The sequence below is a fragment of the Lampris incognitus genome, chromosome 8 (assembly GCF_029633865.1).
Source record: "Lampris incognitus isolate fLamInc1 chromosome 8, fLamInc1.hap2, whole genome shotgun sequence".
Taxonomy (NCBI): Eukaryota; Metazoa; Chordata; class Actinopteri; order Lampriformes; family Lampridae; genus Lampris; species Lampris incognitus.
Window position 1 is genome coordinate 20883784 of NC_079218.1, and position 24731 is coordinate 20908514.

Sequence of the window (24731 nt, forward strand, 5' to 3'; positions counted from 1 at the left end):
GCAGTCTTCCCCGGATCAGCAGAGCGGGTGGAGCAGCAACCGGAGTGGGGTAACTGGCCGGATACAATTGGGGAGTGTTAACAGTTTACGTATTCACCCCGTTACTGTTTGGTACGGGCCTCGGTTCATGGATCACCGGGCGCCCTTAATGGACTGCGGAGTCGCATACGTGTCTTTGTGAATAAACTTAACATGTACGCAGACAGTTTTGACTAATATGTAGTCTATTGTTGATTTCAGTTTTTGCGTTAGATTGTCTCAGGGAAATGCTGTCGGCTACCCTCTGAAATCTCCTTGACAAAGCTCTGAAACTGAGCAGGCACAGTCTCTAATTACATACCACTGTCCAGAAAACAAAGTGATCTGTATTTACTGCCACTTTGTGTACTGCGCACATTCACAAAAACACCAAAAAACTAACTTTTATATAATGTTGTATTATTACACCCTTATGTTAAAGATGCCAAAAACCTGCTAGTGGATTATTTTTGCAATCAAATGTATTACACAGATTTGAATGGAACTATTCAAAGGGCCCCTGACAGTAATGGACTTTGTGTGTAAGACATGATCCAGCCTTATCACTACCCAGTAATGAAAGTACCAATCCTCAAACAAGTACCAAGCACATCTGATCATTTTCTAAACCTGTTTGAGATTTTTTTCCTTTACACACATTGTTGCAGAACACTTTTACATGAGCGTTCCTATTAGAAAACTAATGTAAATTAATAATCATTGTAATCAATTCCATTTACTGTAGGCAATTACATCTCAACGTCCACAATTTGAACAGTAAACAGGTGGAGGATTTCATCAACTCTTACTAGAAATAAATGAGAAACAAACAAATAGAGACATATTAATAACACGCCAGTGTTTTAAAAGACAATGGGTTTCTTGTAGACATTGTTTAAGAATAATAGGGAGTCTTTAACATTTAAAATTTTGCACGCTTACCCCATAGTCTTGTGGTGGAAAACTATCAAGAGGGAGTCCCTGACTCTTTCCAGTCTTTTCTATCTACCATGAGTTTAGTGAACCATTACACCCTTAGCAAGCATGTCATGGAGGCCATTAAGTGGGGCACCTTTCTCATCTAAGTTCTGTTGTGTTTGGCTCAAGATGCTAGGCTGCTTGATGGCGTATTCTAGCACCCTGAAACCAGCCTGCACACAACAAACCCAACTCAACTGTACTACTGCTTTTTAAGGCCTTGCAAGACGTTGGTACCTACATACCTCTTTACAACAAACAGTGTAAACCTCCAGAAGACTAAACATTATGCTCTAGCATTCACAAACCCCACCATCTACACCCCTCTCATTACATAACAGCATACCTGTCAACCCTCCCCCACTTTTCCTGGGTTTCCCCCATATTTAACCCGCTGTGCTCCTGTTTGGTTGTTTCCTTGTGAATCTCATGTGTTTTGCCCTATTTATATACAGCTGAGCAGTGGCTTGATCAGGCTGTTTGTGTTACAGCTGTGTTGCCAGTAAAAGCCTGATCGCAGATGAGATACCCACTCCAGTATACAGCACGTGGTAGTACACAGTGTGACTCCAGGACAACGTCCTTGTTTTCGAGATATCAGTGTAGTAGCAAAGTAAAACCTTGGCAAAGTGAAACTTTGCTAACGCTTCCTAGAAGATCTCCTTTATTTTTACGGCCCAATTTTGACCAGTATACTTATCAAAATTACAATTATCAACACTACCGTATACCTACACTAAGGCTTTTATTGATCTGCTACTGGTTGTAGCAACTAGGCTAACAACACAGCTAACCACCCTGACTTGAAACTGCCTGCTCAGCAGTGGACATAGCAGTCGATGCTAACAAACACAGGTTAAGGGGGTGGCTAACTGCTGGAATCAAATGGCTTGCTTAGTAGTTCAGATACCTGACTGTAACAAAAAAATAAATTAGATTAACTATATAGGAGCTGAAAATCGTAACACTGCTCTCTTCTATTGCCACAGCTATGCTATCATATAAATGTAACTCCCGCAAATGTCAAGTGGATGTTAGTAAAATATATATTTGTAGGCTAGAAAATAATCCTGTGCTTATTGTCTCTTCTTTTCAGCCAGTTGGTGCTTGCTAATGGGCGTCTTCAAAAGCTACCTTGGTAAGTTCAGGTCCTAGTGATGTGGCATCAATATGCCAGCAAATCAAAAAGCAAATAATAGCCAACAAACCAAGATGAAAAAACTAACAAAACAATATTCATTCAAACATTCAAAGCCCAATAAAGAAAACGCACTTTCCTTAGCTAGTTTTGGACTCTGTTGATACACTTTCTTTTTAGCCACGGCCAGCCACGGAAGCCTACTGCTGCCTACATCATGGCATTTACTCTCAACTTTAAACTATACTTCACTGAGAAGTTAACGTGGACTTATCTACAAATCCTTGGCATCAACCTTGAACAGTAGTTTTTTAACCTTGCTGCTCCACCTTTGCTGCAAAATCAGCATTTCTTCACAATCTCCTTTCATATACCTGTTCATATGTTTCCCCAAATCTACGATCATTCGCCAATCTCTGCTGACCCTGTTCTACGATACGCTTTCCCAAAAATGCTTTGTCCCTACTCTTTTCCCTCTCACAGAAGAAATACATGTTAATATGTTCTTTCTCATCAGCTAATGAATCTATTTCTAACCCTTAGCTCTGAATTGTTGGTGCTAAATATTTCAGCACTTGATTATGTTGACGTTTGTGGTTCTTGAGAAAGATTTGTTTTACATGGAATACAAGTATGTGTAGTAAGTTATAAATGAAGATGAATTACAGGCAAGGTTCTTACCTACCCATTGACCGAGGTTTCAAGGAGATGGTAAAACATTGTTGCTTGCACCTATACTGAACCTTATTTGGTTTTACACTTTCATTATTTATTCAAGCTGCCTTATTTGCTTCAAAATCAATTACCTTTTCCCTGACTACTGCAGTTGCATGACTGCAACTTTAGCTCTGTGTATTTCAACTCCTGCTGAGCTAAATATAGATAGTCCCAGAATCCCTCTCCCTTGCAAAGCTAGATAACTAAGGCAATGTCGTACTACAAATGGTTTGCTTACATGAGTGCTGGCCAGCCCTTTTCACTTTTGATATCACTCATCTCATATAATGTCACAGGTCACATTAGCCATGGTGGCAGACAAAACTGCAGGCACCACAACTTTGTCATCCTCGTAGTATTATTGATTTTCTATGCTCTCAATACCTTTAACTACCTCCTGCCTTATTGACAGTGAAAGTCACATCAAATATTCCAGCTATGCTTATAGGCTTCTTTAAATTTTGTCAATGCCATTTAATCTCTGTAAAATGCATTTTTTTCAGCATGGAGCTGTCCTTGACATTGGAGACGCCCCTTGATGTCCTTAACTCAACTTCTATTACAACCATGTCCTCCGTGCACAACTTCACTGTGCTGATAAATTAAATGCAAATAGACCATCTGTATTCGACCCAACTTCCCTGTTACGTACGTATAAATCGAGCCTCTTTCTCTTGCTTTCTGCCTCTTTCTCTCTCTCTCTTTCTTCCTTCTACCCATCTCTGGTATATCTTTCCTGATTAAAATCCCATCAGTTCTTAACTCCCTGTCATTGGGGCATGCATGTGCCCAAGTCAAAAAAAAAGTGATAGACAAACGCCTAGCCCAATAAGCCTCCAACAGATTTTTGTCCAGAATGGTGGCTCTAATCAATTACTAAATTGCACACAACCCTCCGTGTGCTCTTTATTTCAACTCTTCAACCTTCTGTCATTCTCTTTTTCAACACAGGACTGCACCATGTACATTATCACTCAACTGCTTACGCCCAGGAACCAGTCCACCCACCAACTATTTTAATCTATTCTCATTCAATCGTGCACGAGACAGAGCAATTTTCCAAAAATTCCATATTCATATATTTAATATTCTTGTTCTTTGCACATTTTCAACTGCGAATACTGTGTTTGAATTAAGGTACAGCTGAAATCGACTATCTCCTATTTCCTTTTGCCTGTATTACATTCAGAATATCAATTACCTCATGTTGTATTCAAATGTTGTGTTTAACCCACTGAGTCAAAATGTTGGTGTGAGATAAACCTAATTGAGAAACAAAAACTGATTCTGTTTTTGACTCTAAAACAAGAAACACAAGCAATACCTATGATGCAACTCATTCATAGCCTCTCATACAAACGTCAAGTACACACACACACACACACACACACACACACACACACACACACACACACACACACACGCATGCGTGCGTGCGTGCGCGGTTTCATGTAAGAACAGTCAGCTAGTCAGTCAAAAATAACCTTTCTGCATAATGTCTTGGCTATATCTTCACTCTCATTAACTTTTTGTCCTCTTGCTAATGAAAGTACAGCAGTCTCTCCCTCCGTGTCACAATTTCCCCCCTCTTTCAATCCTTCTCTTCTGCCTCTCTGCTATTCTACCCACCTCATTACCTATCACTCAGCTCAACTCTTTCTCTCAACACTTCTCTTGCTCATACGGCCTCTCTCCTGTTTGCGTTCTAGGGGGCAGAGATAAAACTGCACGATACAATGGGTGCACCACTTTGCATGCAGCTGGACAGTCACAAGTTCCTGGCATTTGCAGGAACTACAGAGAGGGGGAAAAATCTGCACGTTTCTAAAGAAAACAAGATCCAGGTGTAATAATGGCCTTATTCTTTATCTGAATATGGAGTCTACTTCTAACCGCTGTGAGCAGAAGCAGGGCAACATATCAGTGGGTCATGGACAGAGGGTATTTACTGTTTTGTCCTGCTAGAGTTAAACTGTTGTATTTTGATTTTTTTAGATTATTTTGATTTTGATATACTCTAGTGATCCCCATGGGGAAATTACAGTCTGCATTTAACCCATCCTAGCCGTGTAGCTAGGAGCAGTGGGCAGCTGCCGTGCAGCACCTGGGGACCAACTCCAGTTGGTCTTGCCATGCCTCGGTCAGGGGCACAGACAGGAGTATTAACCCTAACATGCATGTCTTTTTGATGGTGGGGGAAACTAGAGCACCCGGAGAAAACCCACCACAGACATGGGGAGAACATGCGAACTCTACACAGAGGATGACCTGGGATGATCCCCAAGTTTGGACAACCCCAGGGTTCGAACCCAGGACCTTCTTGCTGTGAGGCGACAGCACTAACATGATCATTCCATCAAATTTCATCACACTCTCTAAATCTAAATCTAATAATTTATCCTTTTGGGTTGCTGAAGCGTCATGTGATGTAGGCTGAAAGGTTCAGGCTACCGATTCCTGCATGCATGACAAACCCCGGATAGGCCCCTCCTCACGGTATTGACCGGACTTCCCTTGTGGGGTGGGCAGCACTCAGCTGGCTAAAGCCTAACGGGACCGCAGACTGGCAGTTATAAAAATCCCACACATCCCTGGCTCATAAGTGCCTAACAAGTGGGCAGTCCAGACTCCCAATCCGACCATCACTTGGGTGCAACCTGTGGCAGATCCCATCATCTTCACTCTTGTGTTGCCATGGAGCTAGATCCTCCCAGGCCAAACAGTGTGGACCAGCGTCGCGACCTGATCACCACTTTAATCAAGGCTTTAGTGAATGGCTCCAAGAATTTTTTTTTCCATCTCTTGGAATTGATCCTCGGACACGAGAGATGCCAAGGACAATGACGATGACGAATTTATCCTTTGGATGGTACAATAAGTGTTTTTGTTACTTCTTTAGACTTCAGTGCTGACTGTCACTTTCATTTGATTTGATCAAGTTTGTTAACTAATATATGATGTCCTTTGCATCAGCTATTGATGCTGTGTATTAAATGACTTTGCAACAGTTTGCATTTACCAAGACAATGGTGGCAGATTTGATGAGATCTGGATGCCTTTTGACCATAACCATCACAACATGTGAGGGGGGGGATCATGGTTTGCTTTGGAGCAAATAGGATGTGATTGGTGTTAGATGTTTTCCTATATTAGTAGGAATCCAATCCTATATTGCTGGAAAACATGTCTTTCTCATCATCAGTTTCAGGGCAAAAACGTACAACTAACAACCCCTTGACTTTTTCCCATTTCGTAACTTCAACATTAAAGAGAGGTAAAAAGTGACCGATTTTCACACTTTAAAGCCTAAAAAGAATAAAGCGGACAGCTACAGTCTACTTTCAATCTAGTTGCACCTCTATCTTTATATACAGACACACAATCCCAATGAGCTGTTGATATATCATTCATTAGATTTGGCCCCTCGGATCGGTCTTGGAGCTATATGATGTGTTTGTCTGTATGGTTAAGATATTTAAACGCTAAACAGCTCAATAAAACAGATTTACATTCTGCTGAATAGACTGCTTGGCTAGCTATATCTTCCGTTTCTTCCTACCTGCCTGTCTGCCACCCATGTTTGCAGGACCTCAAAGTTACCCAATGAGTTTAGTGTAAATAAAGAAGTGCCCACCCTTTAAACCTCCTCATATGCATGGGTAGCTCCCTCCTCTCTTGCTCAGGATATGACTTCACAGAAGAACAGCAAGCCAGTTAAAACTGGCAACAGCCTGGCCTTAGCCAGTCATGCGATAAGAATATTCCCTAAAAGGAGGCTGTGCTCCACTACTGGAGTGTGTGTGTGTGTGTGTGTGTGTGTGTGTGTGTGTGTGTGTGTGTGTGTGTGTGTGTGTGTGTGTGTGTGTGAGAGAGAGAGAGAGAGAGAGAGAGAGAGAGAGAGAGAGAGAGAGAGAGAGAGAGAGAGAGAGAGAGAGAGAGAGAGAGAGAGAGAGAGAGAGAGAGAGAGAGAGAGAGAGAGAGAGAGAGAGAGAGAGAGAGAGAGAGAGAGAGAGAGAGAGAGAGAGAGTGGTGTTGGGAATGTAATGGAGAGAAAAGAGAAAGCTATTTTACTGTTTTTAAAAAAAGGTAGGAGGCTCTTAATTGTGCTGTGTGTCCACTCAGCTGTTGAAAGTGTGTGTGTGTATATATATATATATATATATATATATATATATATATATATATGTATATTGAGTGTATGTATAGTATGTAGTCTGCATCAAATTATGTGGTTGATGTGCTTTGCACATGCGATACAAATACATATATTGAGAAAAGGTTCTTTGGAAATGATAGAAAGAGGACAGACAACATTCACGCTAAATCTCGGGTTTAACGGTCTGATCAAACGCTAACTTAATCTTTTGCAGTTTGGCCAAATGTGGGATCAATTCATTGAGCACCAAATGGCTTCAGGCGGTTAATAAGGTCCCAAATATAGGTTACAAATGATCTGCAGGCCATCAGAACCACCTAAGAGGAGAGGAAAAGGGTGGGGGGAGAACCCATGAGAACACATCATCTCCTCCGCTTGGCTGGCCACCACCACCTCTCTCAGCACACATACATAGACACCGCTGTTTGGGATTAGGAGCTGTGATGTGTTCCTCTAATGGCCATAAAAGGCTTAATGGAGAGAGTTCAGATAAATTTAGTCAAGACGATGAACAAAATACACATCTGAATTATCGTGTCGATGAAAAATATTCCCCACTAAAGTCTCATACTTGAAAAGAAAACCCTTTTCTTCAAGCAACAGCCTTGTATTTCATGTAATTCAAGTGACGTCACTCACCTCAGGTGTGTTCTTTTTGAACTCGCGGCTCTGATCAATGAGCTTTTTCCTGGCTTGTTCACTCTCATCCTGTCTGTTGGCCAAGGCTGAAGCAGTGGCATCCAGCTCTTTCTGTACAGCGAGAGATGGGGGGGGGGGTAGAGTGAACGACATGAGGGAAGAGGGGACAAAAGAAACTGTGATCAGATTTCATTCATCATTGACCTCTATCATGGACATCACTTGTATCTGCAGCAAGCACTGAAAAGACATCTTTATTCCATTTTAAAGGGAGATGATGAAAAACCCACAAAGCATGTGAAGCCATATTCTCATGTTCCACCCATAGAATATGTTTAATATCTAACCAAACCTAGCTAAATAGATTTCTACCTGCTCTATATCATTATTCATATTGGTCAAAAAGTGAACAGCATCCACACTGATGTTCAATGAACAAAAAAAGAAAAATGAATCTGGAACGGTTGAGGTTGAGCTCCAATAAATTCATAGGATTTTATAATGATAACTATGTGGGTCCATTTTCTTATTGACAATGACTTGATTCAAAGAAATGCCTTTATAATTTCTATTGTCCAGTTGTTCATTTTCCCTTCAGTTTCCTCTTGCTTATGTTGTTTAAATCAACTTCTCTTTCTGTTCATATGGTTCCTTCCTTCTCGATTTTGTCCTTATTATCTCTGATCTGCTCATTCTGGATGATCCTGCCCAGACTGCACCCAATGAAACCAACCAAAATCTTGGTCCCCTCTGAGTGGTCTGAGCAATCAGGTAGGCCATTTTCCAGCATCTGGAACCCTTTCACTCAACATGATAATCTGTGCCTATTATCGATCCCGAGTGGCCCCGATCCAACTAAACTAGCCCAGACTCACAACAGTTGAGTTGGTCCAATTAGTCTTAAATTCAGCTCAAATATAGTGTAATGTGACCAGGCCCGAAAGAACCCATTTTAACTCAGAAGAAAGCCCTGCAAAAATGTATCACCTAACCACAGTGAAGCTGATCCAGATACAAATCACTGTTAGAGGCAGGTTGAAATATGGACTAATATCTCAAAACCTTTTAGATTTTTTTTAAACATTTTAAACAGGAAACGGAGACGCAACACAAACATGTCAGCACTGAATCAATGGCCAATAATGCTGATGATTCTGAAAATTGTCATTTTTGCTAAATCACTAGTTACCCAAATCAACAATGTTTATACTATTCATGCTATTTCTATTCTGATCATATTTTATTTCATGCCATTACAAAACAAAACAACTTTAAACTATTTGTAGCGATTCATGACATTGTTGTTGCTGTTGCTAGTAGTGGTGCTGTTAGTGTTGTTGTTGGTAATGGTGGTGGTGTTGGTGTTATTGTTGGTAGTGGTGGTGTTGGTAGTGGTGGTGTTTGGTAGTGTTGTTGTTGTTAGTAGTGGTGGTGGTGTTTGGTGTTGTTGGTAGTGGTGGCGGTGGTGGTGTTGGTGTTTGGTGGTGGTGTTGTTGTTGGTAGTGGTGGTGGTGTTTGGTGTTGTTGGTAGTGGTAGTGGTAGTGGTGGTGGTGTTGGTGTTGGTGGTGGTGTTGTTGTTGTTGGTAGTGGTGTTGGAGTTGTGTTGGTGGTGGTGGTGGTGTTGTGCCACATACACCACTACCTTTTGACCTCTCTTCTAGCTGAGTCAAAGCATGCTCAATCTTTACTTTCACTATGCCCATTTTTACAGCGACTGGGCTAATGCATGACTTCAAATTCAAACATCTTGTTAAAATTCACCATTCGTTGCCAATTCACCCCACAAAGACATACAGGAATAGCTGAAGCAGGTAGACCATAATCCATTTCTTGTGACAAATGACGTTGCAACTTTCTCCCATTTTAAATGTGTTCTTATGACTGAAGTATAAGAAGAGAGGGGAGATTATGCATCTCTCTGCGATTCTGAGTCAAATTTGGCTGGCTGACAAGGCAACCTAGTTATTTGGTAGCCAAGCTGTGAAATAAATAGAGTTAATACAACTGAGGCTGGGTGGACAGTGTGCAGCCTTACCATCTTCCTCCTACGATTACTATTGTGTTGATGTAGTTAGTTCTCTTCATTTATCTTGCTTGTTTAAATTTCCATGTTATGTGTGGAAAATGCAGTGACTCTTCAACAAAATATGAGCCTTTTAAGTAGTCAAGACAAAAAACAGATATACAACTTCTGCTCCTGAAAGGACTGAAGGACTGAATGAATGAATGAGCTTTAAAGTAATTAATGAACCATCTAGGAGGAGGTGGTGGACAACTCCAATAATAACTTCATGTAATATATAGCTAAAATTCAGCTGGGCCTTCTCTGATGGTGACGCCAACCAGTAATAACCAGCGTGCAAGTCATGCCACAATTGGGCCAAGTTCCCCACATCAAAAAGCTCTAAAGCCACATGGCACCAGAACATTAACATGGCGCTCAACTCCGCTCAGCTTGTCAGCTTGTCCATGTTGTAGTGACCACACTAATTAGGATTCTGGGGCTGTTCCCAGGGTCAGCTCTGCGGGTGAGCCGAGTTGGTCTTGCCACAAGTTGATGGCATTGACTTGGGGTCAGCTGGAGGCATATGGCATGTTAGCTCCTACTTGGCTGCCTCAGTAGGGAGCGTAGTTGATGGAAAGGCTGCTGAAGGTAGTGTTATAAACTGAAATAGTCAAGTAAGCTAGGGTGCTAATGGAAGTCAGCACGCATAGCTCTATTTGAAGAACTAATACATAAAACCTAGTATCCACAACATGGATCTGCCTTCATTAACTAGTTAAGAGCGGCACACTTGCGAAGGGCTTACTTTAGCTGGGAACGGCTGGGTTTCTTCTAAGAATGTATCTTCAGGGGCAGTGAGGGCAAAAGTGAAGAACAGGAGGATGGGAAAAACGGGGGAGGCAACATAGAGAAAGATGCCCACAAAGGAAGTGCATGGGGCCTTACCAAAGTTTCAGTCCCAATGCTGATAAACAGATACTGCAGTTGAAATCATTATGCAAACAACTGGGTTTATTATTTCTAATTGATTAACAGCAGCCTCAACCCCACCTCCTCCCAGTGCTAATGGTCCTCTGGGGGCCCTCATCAGCACTTTCCAGGGGGAAAGACGAGGGATAATTATAATCTTATCAACAAGAATTCATAGTTCTTCAACAGCTACAAACACACCTTTCTCCACCAGCCCCCACTGACAGGCAAGGGGACAAATCCCTCTAGACACAGGAGAAATAGCTTCCAGAGCAAAGTGGATCAGGCTAAGGTATTTGAAATGACTGTGCTTTGATGAAGGCTTAGATTTTTTGCAATAGCAACAGATCTCTGTGGAATTATCTGCCAGAATTACAACTATGACCAAAAGCAATGTCAAAGGAGATATTCAAAGGAACTGCAAGTACTGTACCTTTTTTTTACCCAATCCATGTCATACTGAAGGAGTTTTTTTCTAGCTCCTTTTCACAATACCTACTGCCTGACCACCATATGTCGTTCCGTGGTCTTACTTTTATATTGAAAAGAAGCCTGTGCTGTAAATGTTGGGCCAATCATACAGCACTTTTCTGGCCTGTCTGCCTTCATCAGGTGCTTTTCAGAGCGGTGCGCTGGACAAAATGGACCAAATTGTGCTCCATAATGGCTTTATAATTTTGCTAATGGATGAATTTTGCTGGCTCAGGCAGCATCGCTTGTCTTAGTTAATTTGTTCAGTGGTAAATGCTGATGGAACAGATTATCCAACTCCCTGGAGAGCCTGCCTGTGCCAGATGCTATCAGCTGCACACATGGGGGGGGGGACTTCTCTTTTTTCCCCCCCTTTGGTTCCTTCTTTCCCCCCCCTTTTCTTACATCCTCCATTTGACTTAACATGATGAAGAACTGAGGCTGAAGTGACAATCAGTGGGTGGGAGAGAGTCCTGACTAAGTCTGACTAACTCTGAATAACACGTAGTTAACTCCTCCCACCACCACTGAGACCCCATGAAGACTGTCAGCAGCATAAATTTAATTTTGGGGTTATTAAGGGGAGAATGAATTGTGTGTGTATGTGTATGTGTATGTGTGTGTGTGTGTGGGGGGGTAGTTTGCTTGTGCAAATCATCACAGTAGAACCTATCCAGAACAAAACCTCCTTTGTCTATGGACCCTATTGTTGGGTGAAATGTCATATAATATATGATTTGTCAAATCACACCAGATGCATTCAAATTCATTTTCCACTTTATCAGTTGCTGACAGTTCTAGTAATTTACTGGGCAACAGCAGGCAAAACAAAGTTATTTTGATGCATCGGCTGACCCAATTTTGTGAAAGTAAGCAGGTGCACTAAGTATGTGTGCTTCCAAAATGCTTCGTTGCCCACTGCTGATGAGTTTCAAAACAGAGCTCTCATTAATTCTTGTTTCAAACAGGCATAGGGCAACAAAGACAACAATTGACTTTTGCTGTGCATACCCTAAATGAATCAAGAGAAGACGGGGCCAACATGAATAGCTCTCAGGAAGTGGAGAAATACCATCATGGCTATCAAAAAGCATGGGACTCAAAGCCTAAATTTAGCAATGAATCAAGACATTGTTAAGAGCAGTGAACATCCCGTGATTCATAATAATCTGTAATAATCTGTCTAGCGTTTTTCATATTCAGTGTCAAACTGAGGTCAGCCTGCAACATACAAAGTGAATTAGCTTGTACTTTAATCAAAAATGAAATAATTAAATTATGGCTATTTCAATGTTTTTTTGTGCCATTAACCAAAGTAGTGTTGAATGAACCAATTATTTAAGGTCTTGTCGTAGCATATTAATGGATCTTATTGGTAGCCATGCATTTCCAATATAAACTGGACAGATAAAAATAGCCAATTAGCTAGGCTGCAGCACAACTGTCTCTCTATCGTAAACATTAATAGCTTTGATTCATCCATTCCATCTATTATCCAAACCACCTATCCCAATTGGGGTCGCGGGACACTGGAGCCTATCCCAGCAGTCGTTGGGCGGCAGGCAGGGAGACACCCTGGACAGGTCGCCAGACCATCACAGGGCTGACACATTCATACCTAGGGACAATTTAGTATGGCCGATTCACCTGACCTACATGTTTTTGGACTGTGGCAGGAAATCGAAGCACTCAGAGGAAACCAACACAGACACAGGGAGAACGTGCAAACTCCACACAGAGGATGATCCCCAAGGTTGGACAACCTCGGGGTTCAACCCAGGACCTTCTTGCTGTGAGGCGGCCACACTAACCACTGCAGCACCATGCCGCCATCTTCTTCATCCTCCCATCAGCTTCGATTCATATCAAAATGTTATCTTGAGAATTAAAAAAAAAATCCAAAAAAAGTAGAATATGGAGTGTGATGGAGAGTTTGGTTTGTCCCTCACTTTAAAGATACAAGAGGAAACCTACTTGATTGTTTAAAGCTTCTTGCTATGATTATTCTCATCCAAGGCCTACAGGACCATTTGAAATTAAACAGTCGCCATGGTCTGCAGCATGTTCACTCTAGTTTTGGATTACATACAGTCATATCCATCACATGCATCACACATTTTGTAGGTTCATTTTCACAAGTATTTCATCTATAGATGAGCCACCTATCGGCAAATGTCTTACGAGCCTGTCCTGTCATGGCTGTTTGTTCGCTACATTAACCTGCCTTTTTCTTATGCATTTGATGTGCAAATTTTCCCAAGAATGGTCACATCGCACCAAAACTGAAATGTGTTGACGAATCACGTTTGCCTTAAATATGCCAGTGAAATGAAGTATCAAAAAGGGCGTTTTCCAGAAAATCATTGAGTGTGCTTTAATTTTGGCTGAATTCATGTTCTGTTGAGTTTCCAAGATGAAATCTTTAGGAACATCTGGCCATCTGTGAAGTGTGCTTTCTAGTCTGAAATGGCGACCCAAAGTACTCAAAATTACAATAATTTGAATGCAACAATTAGGTAGTAATCATTGGACATTATCTTTAAATATTCAATAGAGTAACAAAACCGCCTTTCACACTCTCGTGCAGCAATTATTTCAGTGCGGCACACAAAACCTCAATCTATTTCAAGCTATCGCTGTCTCTTAAATAGTGTGTATCTGTGCATAACTTATTATAGCCGATTACTTCTTTACAGACACAAGTTGCTAAAATTAATTGAGACACGTCTTATCCAGGTCTCTTGCTCTGAGATGGAAACGAGAGATTGTTTTGTGCAAATTATAGTTTGCTATATATATGTGTGAAGGCTATTTAGGTCTCGAAAACCTTAACCATGAGCGTCACTGGTTCCCACTGGCCAAAGCCAAACACAGAGCATGATGAACAGGGGCATTAAGCCATCATCAAAAGACATGAGTGAAAAAGTGAATGGGTCCCAGGCTGCTGGTGGATGAAGGAGTAATGAGCACCACTTCAAAGGAGCCTTTTCAACAAATAGCAAACATGAGTATCTGTTCTCTCCCTTCTGCCTCTGACAATTGCTGGTAACATAAAGAGGAAGGGCTAATCTGTTTGAATTGCCAGCCAAGCAGCTCCCAGAACCTGTGATCAAAGCCTTTTGTTTTTGCACTGCCACCAGTCAGGACAGACTTTGCTTTGTCTGCCATGCTGCTTGCCGAGTCTGTTGACCCCCCAGCTCAACGGCTAGGTCGGTTTACGAAAGTCCCGCTCTCACAGCGCATAATGCAAAGTGGGTAAATCCATTATCAGTGGCATCCTAACACGAGTGTGTATATAAACGCGTCTTTGTGAAACTAAACCTTTTGTCCAACCACACTGATTTCAATCTGCATACTGCTAATGAAGACGCCACTAATGGTCTGTTTCCAGTGAAGTGTGTGTGTGTGTGTGTGTGTGTGTGTGTGTGTGTGTGTGTGTGTTAAATTGAGGAGGCTTGGCAGTTGGGAGGTAAGTGGGACATAAATTGATATGTCAGTTTAACCTCAATTACAGGGTGGTGTTTGGAGTGTGTGAGTGTTTTTGTGTTTGGGAATCACATTATTGTTTCTTTTAATACAGTACGTTCCATTTTTAAAGCCCATGACTCAGCTTTAATTTAATTGATTTTGCCTCACACATGATTACAGCGTTTATTTTTTGTTGGGGGTGGAGTCTGGCTGGACACACATGGGACTATTAAAGCAAATGTGATCATTATGGTTGTGTGTGTGTACACGCGTGTGTGTGTGTGTGTGTGTGGGTGGGTGGGTGGGTGCATGTGTGTGTTTTGATGGAATTTCCCCAGGACAACCTCACCTAGCCGAGCAGGGCAACAATGGCATCATTGAGCCTAGAGAGGTTCCCCTTGGCCCTGACCTTCCCCTCCTGCCTGCCCGACTGACTGACTGCCGAGGAGAAATTAAACAGAACGGGGAGGTGGGGGGGGGGCATATCTCAAAGCAACTGTCATACCTTGTAACCTAAACACTGCTTATGTAAGAGCTTTTTACTATAGTATATTTTAGGGAAAACGCCGCATTTCCAGCATATTCTGAGCATGTTCTCCCCCATGTGCATAGCAGCTCTTAAAAAGAGAGAAGCACGTACCTGCAGGCGGTAACACTAAAATCTCTTTATCCAGTTAAAACAACATGCATCGCCAGTATCATATTTGTGTACTTAATGTCAGTATGTAAATCAGAACTCAGTGTGTCCTAGACTGACAGTACAATGGCTGTTTTTGAAACAGTCAGTCGGGCCAGAAGTACAGTGGTCTGTGGCACTGCATTCAAGATGCACAATAACACACAGTGTGTAGCTCTGCTACAGCAGCCAAGTACAGTATGTGTCTTACGTAGCAAAATGCAACAGTATGCACTTTACTTTTTCAAAGGGGATTGGCTATGAGAAAGTTAAACCCTAAAATTAAAAAGTGTACATGAAAGTCTAAAACGTAAAAGATTAAGGAATTTAAACAAAATTGTAATTTCCAATCCATTTAACAAACCTACTAAAATATCACCCTCACGTGGAACAATTTTCATTGTAACCCTGTATACTCCCAGGATTTTGGGGGGGGGGGGGTTCCCCCTTCCCCCCCCAAATTATATCTGGCCAATTACCCCACTCTTCCAAGCCATCCTGGTCACTGCTCCACCCCATCTGCCGATCCAGGGAGGGCTGCAGACTACCACATGCCTCCTCCGATACACGTGGAGTCGCCAGCGCTTCTTCTCACCTGACAGTGAGGAGTTTCACCAGAGGGACATAGTGTGTGGGAGGATCACGCTATTCCCACCCAGTCCCCCCCCCGAACAGGCGCCCCGACTGACCAGAGGAGGCGCTAGTGCAGTGACCAGGACATATACCCATGCTTGGTAACACAGGGATTCGAACCAGCAATCCCCGTGTTGGTTGGCTACGCTACCCAGATGCCCCAGAAATGTTTATTTTAAATGCATGCTTGTGTGTGTGTGTGTGTGTGTGTGTGTGTGTGTGTGTGTGTGTGTGTGTCTGTGTTACCTGGTGTCTACATCCTACTATACACCTGTGTGTAAGTCACATGGAAAGGAGGAGCCCAGACCCGCCATATTAGGATACAGCCAACTTGAATCAAAAACTATCTAAACAGCGGCGTCCGGGTAGCATACCGGTCTATTCCGTTGCCTACCAACACGGAGATCGGCAGTTTGAACCCCCTTGTTACCTCTGGCTTAGTCGGACATCCCTACAGACACAATTGGCCGTGTCTGCGGGTGGGAAGCTGGATGTGGGTATGTGTCCTGGTCGCTGCACTAGCGCCTCCTCTGGTCGGTCAGGGCACCTGTTAAGGGAGGAGGGGGAAACTCGGGGAATAGCATGATCCTCCCACATGCTACGTCCGCCTGGCGAAACTCCTCACTGTCAGGTGAAAAGAAGCGGCTGGTGACTCCACATGTATTGGAGGAGGCATGTGGTAGTCTGCAGCCCTCCCCGGATCGGCAGAGGGGATGGAGCAGCAACTGGGACAACTTGGAAGATTGGAGTAATTGGCCAGGTACAACTGGGGAGAAAAAGGGAGGAAAATCCCCCAAAAAAAACTAAACATTGGCACTCATCATGTGTGCCATCTGAAAGTAGAATTCTTGATCACTCCCCCACCACAATCAAAGACGGAAATTACTTTCCTCCCTATACATTTCTAGGGCAATCCTCCCATATCATTGTCAAATGTATCCTGAACAACATGCAGAAAATAAAATCTGCCAAGCGCATCATGACCATGATCACAAGCCAGACAAGCAGCATCTTACAGAGCTGCTTTGACTTCACAGACTCAAATATATTTAGACACATGGCCATCAGCCAGACAAATGGCCATCAGCCTGGATGAGTACACAAACACTGTGATACCACACGTCAGTTTTAGCAAGGATAGCTGCATTCAATGAACTGGGTTAAATACAGCAATTATGAGCCTCGTTTTGTAGTACTACTCAGGCAGGTTCACCAGGCAAAGAACGCCTCTATGAATGGGAATCAAAACGTCTACAGAGGTGATGGTAATCTGAGCTGCCAAGCAGGTGTACTCATACATGGGCGAGAATGAAAACCTGGTTCTCAGTGAGCAATTTCTCATCAGTGTGGCTAGCCTACAAGGGTCCACCATTGTACCATTTTCCTGAAGCCAAGAATTACAGCGTAAATAATGACAGACCCATCATCCTCACCTGTGTGGTCATGAAGACTTTTTTTCTTTCTCTTTTTTGATTTTGATATACTTTAATGAACCCTATATATATACTCTAGTGATCCCCATGGGGAAATTACACTCTGCATTTAACCCATCCTAGCTGTGTAGCTAGGAGCAGTGGGCAGCCACCGTGCAGCACTCGGGGACCAACTCCAGTTCATCTTGCCATGCCTCAGTCAGGGGCACAGACAGTAGTATAAACCCTAACATGCATGTCTTTTTTGATGGTAGGGGAAACCAAAGCACCCGGAGAAAACCCACCGCAGACACAGGGAGAACACGCAAACTCCACACAGAGGGCGACCTGGGATGACCCCCAAGGTTGGACAATCCCAGGGTTCGAACCCATGACCTTCTTGCTATGAGGCAGCAGGGCTAACCACTGTGCCATCGTGCCACCCTGTAAAAAAAACTTTGAATAACTTTTATCAGACCATCTTACATCTATAACAGACATCCTGTTAGACTACCTAGAATTTGCTTAAACAGCCAACAGGTCTATGTAGAATGCATTCAATAGGGGCCAGCAGTTCATCCAACAATATCTAGATAACCCAGAAATGTATGCAAGGATATGTTCTGAGCACTTCTGAATCCATAGTTATCAAGTGTCTCAGAGTGACTCCTAAGATTTGCAACTAAAAGTATGACTAGGACTAAAAATACGCCCACCTACTGAGTTGATTATGAAGCTTTCTAGATGCACTCCCAGCTAGGATTTGGATTTGTAAGAGGAAAAAAAAAAGGAAATTGTAACATCATTATTTTACGACACATTGAGCCATAAAATGAAATTACAATGTCGTAATTGTGGTCTTCTCTGCAGTGCACACTGCGTAGTATGGCTGCACACACATGTCAGTATGTATTCTGCATGCTGTGATCATTTCAAGCTATAGCATAACAGCTCGCTGGTATGGACGCTGGCTTCAACTATGCTACATCTCTACAACTACATATTTTAGCATTGCTTTCAGCTGGCAGATGACTAAAGCTAGCTCTACTATATCATCATTCGACTTACGGGGCAGTTTCCTACTTTTTGGACAAATTGGTAGAACTGATGTACATCTCTGAAACAAACTGGTGACATTATCTTCACCAAACATTGTTTATCCATCCATCCATCCATCCATCCATTATCCAAGCTGCTTATCCCACTTGGGGTCGCGGGATGCTGGAGCCTATCCCAGCAGTCATTGGGTGGCAGGCCGGGAGACACCCTGGACAGGCCGCCAGTCCATGATAGGGCCGACACCTAGGGACAATTTAGTATGGCCGATTCACCTGACCTACATGTCTTTGGATTGTGAGAGTTTAGTTTTTACCAAAAAACACAGTGCTCCACACCCACCTCTAATGAAACAGGCTTTTTGGGGGTTATTAACATAACATTAAATATGAGTCGCTAGTCTGATTGGCTGGCAGCACCCCAAGACTGGACAAATCCAGTTTTCCATTTCCATCCATTTTATCTTTCATGGCACCAAACTTAATTAGTATGACTACAAGAAACTTGAATATTTCGTGAATGGCCCAGCCCTGCGATCTATAGAGGAAGATGATGAGGAAAGTGGATGATATCAAAAGCCCCTTTCTTACCGACTGGGGACTTGTTCGCTTTTAAAGCAATATCCAATGTCTTGTCTTTTGTTCAGACTCATTATGCAAGACAGGTATCATGATTTGCTCCTAAAAATGGTTTTCCACTGCTGTGGATTATTACAGAAGGGCTCTAATAAGAAGTAAGTACATTTTGTCAGGCAATGTTACCTTTCTAAGCCGTATTCTAGTGAATTTTTCCTCCATAGGCTGAAGAGAAGGAATATGTAGGGACCAATGGGGAGGTCAAAGAGATCTTATTTACAGACTGATCAGCAAAGTGATCCGTTATAAAAGGATTTTGCATGAGAGAAGTGCAATTATTTTCTTTTAATTTTAGCAAAAATAGCAACAAATTTGACCGCAAACACAAATTTAATATGTTCTAAGATGTTTACTCATTATTTCAACATGAAAAGCAAAATGCTGCGACCATCATGTACTGGTTTCATTATCTGAAAAATGTGAGTTGGTCAGGGAAAAATGTTATTCTGGTCCCACTTATTATGCCCCCATTTAGTTTTCATGCTCAGGAGATGTAAAAAAAAAAAAAAAAAACCTTTACAATACACAACTTGTCTCTCAATTACAGTAGCGATAGCTACAACTGCTCAAGGACAGGATGTGGTGGTAAGGGCAGGAAGGGCTGATGGTACTATGGGTGGAGACCATTTTAGCCGATTATAAATTTAGCGTTTCTACCCACAAAGATATTGACATTCCTGAAATAGCCTACTTTCTCCATTTTGCACTTTATTAGAGTAGCCCAACTGCACATCTCACTGGGAGAGCTGAATTGACAAAGTTGTTAGACAGGAGTTTCAGGGATCAACGAAAGTTGAAACCCATCAAACAGCTGTGAAACACCCTTCTCCTATAACCTCGCAGTGAGGAAGAAAAAACTGGAACAGTTGAGAAGCTGTATCAGGCCCTGAGCTCCGAGGTGTGGATGGGTCTTGTCAGTGCCGGCTGCATGAGCTAATTTCATTTCAGCGCCACTGAAATAAATGGATAAAAGATTATATTTTTAGGCTTGCAACAGGGCAGACAATAAGTTTTGCCATAAACCGAATGAAACCTTTTTGTTTTGCACTGAAAAAGCCACCTACTCTCAAAAGATTCTTCCATGGAAATTCACAATCAGCTCCTGCTGTTTAGGTACTACTGTTTTTTTGTTGTTTTTTTTGTAGTAAGATAAGATCAATGTGATACTGTGAGACAAACGCAAGCGAGCGCACTATATATGGTAAAAAAGAGAATGGAGGCTGTGGTTAAACAGTCTCATGTCAACAGTGATTGCTCTTAATCCTATGTTGACTTATCACCATCCTCAGGTCTGAGCCTCCTCTGTAGAGCTGCCAAGGCCAACTGAATTTAGCCTAGACAGTGCATATATTCTTGTGATGCATGGCTATGAAATCACAAAATTTTCGTTGACCGCACCATCAAAAAGTAAAATTTAGAATTTAACTACGGGTTACAGAGATGCATATCACCGTTTAAATTTAATTTGGAGGTACTTATGTTTTAATAACAGACAAATATAAATCGATGAAAAGCTCGGCTTGGCTGAAAGTTTCTCAACAGTCTGTTGTAAGAGCGAGGTGTTTTTCAGTGGCAGTCGAACAAGCGCAGCATTGTGGACTGAGGAAAGATCTCTGATGGTATCTCATTCCCCACTGCCATCCATGCATTAGCATTTTAACACAGTGGAGGAATGTGTTTACCCTTCATTATGTGTGGTAATGATTATGATGCAGAATTTAAGCTGAATAGTAACATGGCTGAAGGACACAATGAATGAACAGTAGAGGAGGAGGAGGTGGGTGGATGAGGGGATGGGCTGTTGGTGTCTTTGTAGTGGAGAGAGACAACAAGCACACGATTGTTGTCGCCATTGGGTAAGCCAAGCAGACAGTACACGGTAGGCACAACCAAGTGGCTCGGATATGTGTGTGTGTGTGTGTGTGTGTGTGTGTGTGTGTGTGTGTGTGTGTGTGTGTGTGTGTGTGTTGTCATTAGTGGGTCACAGAGGCGTGCACTGAAGCAGTATGGGCTGTGTCCATGCAAAGCCCTCACTTCCTTGACGTCATGGCGCAGAGATCCTTCACTCATCTCTACACACACTCTCATACAGTGATGTGTAAACACCAGACACAAGGCCCGGTGACACTCCATACAGCAGAAGGGAAAACAAGGCACAGCAGTCTGTAGCTGTAGTAGAAATACCAGCGCCGGTGGTGTAATGGTAGACAGCATGTGAACGAGAACTATGTTCATGGGTGTTAATCTCTCATCTCTCCTCTCTAGAGATTGCACTTCCTGCTCAACACCTGGGACAGACTAGGCTGGCACACTGTGAATATGGTACGTGGTTAGAATCAGGCTTCCTTTTCTGTGTCACACCAGGCCTTGCGAAATAAAGCTTTTGTTTAGGTTTCCATGGCCCCTAACAAAGGATATTGCACAGCAAAGGTCTGTTATAGGAATGTGAACCACAAATGAATAACAAAAAAAAAAAACTTTGAAATTGAGAGAAATGAATATTTGAGAGAGAAAAAAAGAAAATGACAACCTTGTTATTAGCGTATATATTTGCATATATTTGGTTTAGCTGTAAATAACGATGACTTACTCAACTTAGCCTTCATAAGGAAGCCAGATCTCAGGATGTAGCCGTTGCCAACATGATGTATGATTTGATAAGGATGTCCTGATGAAATGATAATTCAAACCAATTTCAAAATACGTCTGTTGCTGAATGATACTGAAAAGACTCTTTTAAACTAGCCGATCATGTGCAATGGATAAATGCTTTGGCTATCTAAAACAAACCAGTCTCCTCCAAATCCTTCAGCTTTATTTATCAAAATGGCTCAAACAGTTTTCATTCAAATCATGATTCTGTCATCATACTGTAAATGTCTCTGCTGCTGTTGCTATTTACTGTTTATGCAATCCAATATCTGATAGAGGGACATTTACTGTCTGTATGCTTGTCTGGGTAGTATATAATAATACATCTTTTATCTAATAGATTCAACACTGACAAATGAGTAAGTCAAGTTTGGCTAACCTCTTTCCAAACTCATGACCTCGATTGCTCGGTCGTGCCGACTTGCCATGTACAACATCAAGAAGATCAGATCCTACCTGTCTGAGCATGCAGCACAACTCCTGGTACAGTCTCTCGTAACACCATGCATTAACTACTGCAACTCCTTACTGGCAGGCCCCCCCACATGTATGCTCAAACCTCTGCAGATGATCCAGAACGCAGCAGCATGTCTGGTCTTCAACCAACCCAAAAGAGCACATGTCACCCCGCCGTTCATATCCCTCCACTGGCTCCCAGTCACTGCCTACATCAAATTCAAAACCCTGTCACTTGCTTACAGAACAGCTCCCGCCTACCTGAACTCCCTCATTCAGGTCTACACTCCCTCCTGCTCACTATGCTTTGCCAATGGAAGGCATCTGGTACTTCCCCACAACAGGGTCCTAAGTCGCTAGCTAGACTCTTCTCTTCTGTAGCTCCATGGTGGTGGAACGCGTTATCAAACTCTGTTCAATTGACAGAGTCACTCCCAATCTTGTTTCCCCCCCCTTATCCTCCCCAATTGTACTTGGCCAATTACCCCACTCTTCCGAGCTGTCCCATTTGCTACTCCACCTCCTCTGCCGATCCAGAGAGGGCTGCAGACTACCATATGCCTCCTCCTATACATGTGGAGTCGCCAGCTGCTTCTTTTCACCTGACAGTGAGGAGTTTCGCCAGGGGGACGTAGTGCGTGCGAGGATCACGCTATTGCCCCCAGTTCCCCCTCCCACCCAACAGGTGCTGCGATCGACCAGAGGAGGAGCTAGTGCAGCGACCAGGACACATACCCACATCCAGCTGCCCACCCACAGACACGGCCAATTGTGTCTGTAGGGATGCCCGACCAAGCCAGAGGTAACACGGGGATTCGAACTGGCGATCCCTGTGTTGGTAGGCAACGGAATAGACCACTACGCTACCTGGGCACCCCCCCTCTCACACTTTAAGAAAAGACTAAAGACCCAGCTCTTTGCAAACACCTCTGCACTTGATGGACTGATAAAAAACAAAATATCTACTTCTATGCACTCTATGCATTGCCTCTGTGCACTCACTGCCTGTGGTGGCCTACGTCCTATCGGACTTGAACTTAGCTTTATGGCACTTACTCGTGTTGTTCTCTCCTACCTCGTCCTTGCTTGTATAGTATCAGCTCTAAGATGTATGTCGCTTTGGATAAAAGCATCTGCTAAATTAAATTGTAATGGTAAAAGCGAATGCTCTCCTCTCAAGTCATCCTACCTGCAAATAACATTTGTTTATATGCAGATGCATAGTTATATGAAGCCTAACTGTGTCTTTCTATATACTCCAATATCAAAACTTGCCTTTCTGTGACGTAGACTGATTTATGAATTTCTCATAATTGCATACAACTGCATCAGCGCCACTCTCAAAATCTAATCTTTCCAAAAAATGAGTCCACAGTAACAGAAAGCTGGTGGATGCCTTAAATAGTTTGTAAGCATGCTTTATGAAAAGATTTGTGCATGTGAACAGTTGTTGCATCAGGCCCAATGTGACACGAATGGAAAAACTGTGCCAGCCTTTTTCTCTCAACCTAGATGAGGAGAATTTAAAGGTTAAACAAGGGGGTGAAACAGGAAGGTGTTGCTTAACTTGCTCATTCAAAGTGCAATGAGCCTGAATGGCAGCAAGAGCTCAGATTGGAAACGGCAATGGATAACATGACCTCTGATCAACTCAAAAGGGCTTAATTTTTTTTCTCTGCTCTATCCTCCAGAGGTTTGTGGTTATCAGGACTGGACAGAGATACAACAGGGCAATGAAGATGGTTATCCCGCTGTACAGTTCCGGCAAGAAAATGAGAGTTCAAAAGGGGACCTGAATGGGAAGGAAGAGGCAAGGAGAAGAAACCAGCAAATCATTTTTTACAGAATGAAATGAGGAACTGTGCTGAAAACCTAATAATCCAAGATTGTGCTTGAACATATAAAGGCAGTCCAATTCATAGCTGAACAGAATGTACATGACTATATCTCTCACAATGCTGTGTTTGGTATTGAGAATCCCTATTAGAGCATCAAACTCCATTAGGCTTTATTTTCTACAAATCGTGTTTTGTTTTGTTTTTTGATAGAGCAATAATAAAATGTAGAAATTCTATTATTCTGAAAATCATGACGATAAATTGTATCTCCTTAACTGGTGATACAATTTATGTACAGTGGTAATATGTCAATTCTCTTCCAGTATAAAGACAAAAAGAGAACAATAAAATTCTACACACCTGCCACAAATGCACCCAGGGAGCAAGCAGAAACTACTCGTGTGAGCTATTAAACTAGCAGCCAGTGTTTGAAAACTGTTTAACTGCATTCCCCCAATCTCCACTTGTTTCAAACACGCCTCTGCAAGTGCTCTGCCAGTTTTAAGTGTGTGATTCTTATTTCTTGTGTGTGTGTGTGTGTGTGTGTGTGTGTGTGTGTGTGTGTGTGTGTGTGTGTGTGATATTGGAGAGGCACTGACATGTAAACTACGTGACAGTTTCATTGTTGGGATTATTGAAACTGCAGCAAACGGATTGGGAGGTGACCATGGTGGCTGGGAGCAGATAGCTGGGATGCAGAGGAGAAGATTATTAGCTACAGTGCACATCTCCCCCGCACTTCGAAATGTGACCCAACAGTTAATCAATCAACCAGCGGGGTACCGCCCAAAGAGGCCAAGAGCCTGTTCATGT

At 42.6% G+C, this 24731-nt stretch overlaps 1 protein-coding gene across 1 annotated transcript in view; it reads right to left on the bottom strand.

Moving 5' to 3' along the window:
- Positions 1-24731, bottom strand: part of cux1a (cut-like homeobox 1a) — a 185378-nt gene that overhangs the window by 130481 nt on the left and 30166 nt on the right. The window contains exon 2 of the mRNA XM_056284797.1: positions 7647-7757. Coding sequence (XP_056140772.1) covers positions 7647-7757 — 111 coding nt within the window. The remainder of the gene's footprint in view (positions 1-7646; positions 7758-24731) is intronic.